Genomic DNA, 5188 nt, shown 5'->3' on the forward strand with positions numbered 1-5188 from the left:
CCAATCTCCCTCTACCCTCCCCCTTCCCACATCCGTCCCCCTTCCCCTCCCCATCCCTTCCCCCCTCCCCATCTCTTCCCCTTCCCTTCCTAATCTCTCCCTCCCCCTCTCCCTCCCAATCTCGCTCCCACTTCCCCCTCTCCCTCCTACTTCCCCCTCTCCCTCCTACTTCCCCCTCTCCCTCCTACTTCCCCCTCTCCCTCCTACTTCCCCCTCTCCCTCCTACTTCCCCCTCTGCCTCCTACTTCCCCCTCTCCCTCCTACTTCCCCTTCTCCCTCCCCTTCCATCTCCCCTTCCCCCTCCCACCTCCTCACCAATCTCCCCCTCCCCCCAATCTCCGCCTCCCCCAATCTCCCCCTCCCCCAATTTCCCCCTCTTAGTCTCCCTCCCGCTTTCCCCTCCCTCCCCTCCCCATCCCTTTACATCCCAATCTCCCTTCCCTTTCCCTCTCCCACTCCCAGTATCCCTCTCCCTTCTCCCTCCCCCTCCCAGTCTCCTTTCCCCTTCCCCCTCCCAGTCTCCTTTCCCACTCCCCCTCCCAGTTTCCTTTTCTCTCCCAATCTCCCTCTCCTTTCCTTCTCCCTTCCGAATCTCCCTCCCCTCCCAATCTCCCTTCCCCCTCCCTCTCCCTGTCCCCCTCCCCCTCTCTGTCCCCCTCCTAATCTCCCTGTCCCCTTCCCCCTCCCCTTCCCAATCTCCCTGTCCCCCTCCCCCTCCCAATCTCCCTTCCCCTCCCCCTTCCCCCTCAAGGACTGAAGGACGGACTTCGGTGTTTCAGGTTCTCGAGTTCGTGGACGAGCACGGCAACGAAGTGCTCAACCTCGGGTCGTTCACCCTGTTGCCGCAGCACGTCGTGCGCCTCATCCTCGCCAGGGAGGAGCTTAAGGCCGACGAGTTCACCAAGTTTCAGGTAAAGTGGAGGAGGACCTCGAGTGTGAGCTTTTTTTTTTTCAAAATTCGGCAGACTCTGTTTTTTCTGCAGACTCTGTCTTCGGCAGACTCTGTCTTCGGCAGACTCTGTCTTCGGCAGACTCTGTCTTCGGCAGACTCTGTCTTCGGCAGACACTGTCTTCGGTAGACTCTGTCTTCGGTAGACTCTGTCTTCGGTAGACTCTGTCTTCGGCAGACTCTGTCTTCGGCAGACTCTATCTTCGGCAGACTCTGTCTTCTTATACCAACCCTAATCCCCTGCTCTCACTCTTTTTTTTTTTTTTTTTTTTTTTTTTTTTGACAGACTCTGATACCTCCCCAAAACCTACTCCTCCTCTTCTTCTTCTTTTTCTTCTTCTATTTGATTAATCTATTTTCTCTTTATCCAGGCCGGGTTGATGTGGTCCAAGAAGCACTGCGACAATCAGCCCAACATCGACCTCAAAGAGATCATCGGCAACTTCCTCGAGTACATTCAGTTCTATAAGATCCCAGCCAACATCCTTATGAAGGACATCCACCCTCTTGGCCTTGTCCCCTATCATATCATCATGAATGCCTTAGCATATCAGGTAGAGTAGCGGATAGATAATAGATCAATTGTAGATATTTTTCCCCTTCTTCTTTCATCTTTGAGTATTTTTTCTTTTGTGTGTATTTGTCTTTATAAAAACGTAAGATATATTCAGTCATTAGGTGTTCCCAAAAAGTTGTTGGTTTGTGTCTTTTAAAATAGTCACATTTCAGAAAAAAAAGAAATATGCTTATATATCTAATTATTTCTTTGGCAGAATCCTCATTAATTTTGGAGAAAAAAAAAATATATATATATATTTTTATTAAATGTGCACCCTTTCCTTCCATAATTAAAATCAAGACTCTGGCCATATCAAAAGAGCTGCTTGTTTGTCATAGATGTTCTTTTTAAATCCTTTTGTATTTATAAACAAATAATCGGAAGGTAAGAAAACCTCTTTTTAATATCACATTTATTCTATGTCGTTTGCGGCAATTGCCTTTTTTTTTTCTTTGCATGAAGGTTTTGCTAGCACATTAACTAGTCACATATGCCCCCCACCCTCCCTCACTGACTCACCCCCCCGACGACTGCAGGCCGACCCCACCAGCATTGACCCGGCCAAGCTGTCACCCAACCGACCCCGAAGGTCATATGGAGGTCGGTCCATGTCCGTGCAGAGTTCGCTAGACCCCTACGGCTCGAACACGACCCTGTCTTCCTCAGCGTCCTCCGAAATGGATTCAGGCAGGCATTCTTCGGAGGGAGCCGGTGGTGGGGGATCGCCCCTCGGGATGATGAAGGAAGCATAAAGACCATGAGGAGGAGGAGGTGAGAGGAGGAGGAGGAAGAGGAAGAGGAGGTGGATATTCTGTCAGGAGATGAAACTGGATCTTGGATTGTCTGTGCTGGGGTTGGAGAACTCAGGCAGAAGTCTTCGGAAGGAGGAGGAGGAGAAGGAAGAGGAGCTGACGCAGAAGGACCTCGGATTAATGTACTGGGATTACAACGATTTGTCGAAGATGCTGCGGTCGTATTGTGATGGTTCGGAGAATGAGTTAATTATATCTATTAAATGGGAACGGTCAATATAAGAGTAATATTATCGAGAGATCGGATCTCAAGGGGAATCGGCAGTAGGATCCATTGAACGTAGTCCAATGATTCTAGTGATCTACATCAAGGGGAGGAGCCCCGTGCAGTGACAAGATCACTGTAAGTGTCTCTCGCGATTGCCTCTCCCTCTGTGGCACCGATAAGAACCGTAACAAGATGATAGCGAGATAAGGGAAGAAGCTTTAATCGCCTTGTACATGGCGAAGATTACAGAGGATATATTTGTTTTCATAAAGTTGGTCCGACAAGATGTTCATTATTGAACACGAGTTGAACAAGGTTCAATTGCATGCAGTGTGATGTTCGATGAAAAAAAAGTCTTTTTTTCTTTTTTCTTTTTCGTTTTTGTAAACTATATATATATACCTATATAGCTCCACTGAAGACAATAAAATCTATAGCAAGAGGAGAGGGTGGGCCAAAGAGAATCGTCGCAAGTTTTCCAAGACCAAAAAAAGAAAAGAAAAAAAGAAGAAGGTAAAACAGTTTTGCAATTATGTTCCATTCCTTCTGTTCTCTTTCCCCGACCCTCTAATTCTGTTCACCATCGAGAGGATTGTAACCCCCCCCCCAAAAAAAAAGAAACAAACAAGAACACAGCCAATACTCTCGAACGAATGTTAAAAACCCTAATACTACCCCAAACTAAAAAAAAGATAATAATAGTAATTTTCTATTATATATAAAACGCTTCCAAGCATTCATTCCGTTTCATTATGGAATACCCCGACCATCGTAGAAGCCTTCCCATACGCTTGCTTCCTTGCCGTGACCTCTGCGCCAAACTACCATTTCCGTGTTCATTTCCAGGCATCGTCCAGCGACTCGGACTGCGAGCCTACATGTTCCAGCACGTAAAATATACGTGTGTGTGTGATAGAACTGCGAAGAAATTAACACCGTCTCGACACGAAGCCTCTTAGATCGAAAAAAAAAAGAAAAAAAAACTTTATTTTCATTTCTCCCACGATTATATTCGTAGGTCTAAATCACGCCGAGAGGTCGGTCAATGAATGGAAGTGTTTGGTTCGTTTGCAAACGTGTCACAAGAAGCTGGATGAGGTGTTTCTTTGGTTATGGTTGTGAGAGAATAGGATGCTTAGATGCAAGGAAAGAAAAATAATTCCCCTTATGTGGGTTGGTCACTAAAGCAGATAGTCAGAAACTTCGTTTTTTTTTTTTTTTTTTAAAGACCCTTTTGGAAGACCGCCATTGTGCAAAAGAGCAAGAAGCCTCGATCGGTGGTGGTGGTGGTGTTTTTTATATATATATAAACAAATGTGGTCTGTAAAACGACTACTCCCCCCCCCACAACCCAAACTTTAACCCCAAACTTATGCAACTCTGAAACCTGACAAAAGTCGTACATTGACTTGAAGACCTTTGTTTCTTTTCTGTAATTTCTTACATGAGTGTAGAAAGTGTCTTCTATAATCTGTTTTTTTTTTTCAACCTTTGGGTTACAAAAGAGTACACTTGCCTCTCTGGACATGTGTTAGCCACTCGATGTTGTGCAGGAACTTGTATGTAATTATTCTTAAATGACAAAAAAAAAAGTGTATTTTTGACAAACTCATGTATGTATTTGACCTCTATGTAACTAGCTAGGCGACTTGTTTAACCCAGAGGGTGTCAGGCTTGAAGTGGTTTAACTAACTAATCTCCATCAACGACTATCATAACTCGAGACCAGTGGATCCAAGAAAGTAATACATTTTCTCATTATTTTTGTATCATGTGGGTCTGCCTGAGCTAAAACCTTGTGCATGGAACAGTGATAGGCAAGACACTTTAATGTACAAATCTTCCTTTGGGTTTCCCCTTGACTTAAAAAAAGGTCGTCACTCAAAAGTTTCCCATTTCTTTACTCAAACGCGCGTCGGTGTGTTCGTGCATCGCCTTCGATGTGGAAACTCGAACATCGTCAGTGTAGATTTCCTATTGATAGCATTTTTCTAAACCCTAGGAATCGTTCTAGAAAGCATTTTGCGTAGAATTAGGTTTTGGAGAAAACAGAGGATAAAAGTGATATTTTTGTAGAAGGAAAGACTTTGCGGAATTTTTTAGCTTCTTTGTGTGAATGGTGGTTTGTTCTATAGGCTACAACTTGACGAAAGTTCTGGGAATGGACAGCCGTTGAGTGTTTATCCTTTGTTTGAGGGTCAGACATCGTAGTCGATGTCAAATGTATATTATTTATAGATCTACCTTTTCTTCTGTGATGAGCTCTTCTTTCAGAGGAATACAAGAATGAAAATTAATCATTTTTGTTAAATATCCTTTTATTTAGTTACCAAATAGATTAGTTATTTTATCATAATTTTTATTCTTTTCTGATACTTAAGCCAAATTTAGGTCCCTTTTCTTTTGCTCTTTCAAGTCGATACATATATTTGCCAAAAATCCCTTCTTACCTAGTATGAAAGGTGACTAGCCAATATATGCACCCAATCCTCAACCTAACCCACATCCATCCATCACTCTTTTCTTAACATTAAACTACAATATCACCAGAGCTGGGCGCGTTACCGCCTGACAGGTAGTGCGTTATAGAAAAATCTGGAGTCTATTTTGGCCAATGCGTTACCGATTTCAATTATGTTAGAGCGGTCCGCGTTACTACG

At 44.2% G+C, this 5188-nt stretch overlaps 1 protein-coding gene across 5 annotated transcripts in view; it reads left to right on the forward strand.

The window, feature by feature from the left end:
• Window positions 1-5188, forward strand: part of gprs (speckle type BTB/POZ protein) — an 80118-nt gene extending 74930 nt beyond the window's left edge. For 4 of the 5 annotated variants that reach the window (XM_076205776.1, XM_076205772.1, XM_076205775.1 and 1 more), the window contains 3 exons: window positions 780-911; window positions 1321-1503; window positions 2045-5188. In XM_076205776.1, coding sequence (XP_076061891.1) covers window positions 780-911; window positions 1321-1503; window positions 2045-2260 — 531 coding nt within the window. In that variant the 3' untranslated portion in view covers window positions 2261-5188. The remainder of the gene's footprint in view (window positions 1-779; window positions 912-1320; window positions 1504-2044) is intronic. The other variant, XM_076205777.1, reaches the window with a different exon arrangement.

This window comes from Oratosquilla oratoria, chromosome 22 (genome assembly GCF_046742065.1).
Source record: "Oratosquilla oratoria isolate Oo_2021 chromosome 22, ASM4674206v1, whole genome shotgun sequence".
NCBI classification, from domain to species: Eukaryota; Metazoa; Arthropoda; class Malacostraca; order Stomatopoda; family Squillidae; genus Oratosquilla; species Oratosquilla oratoria.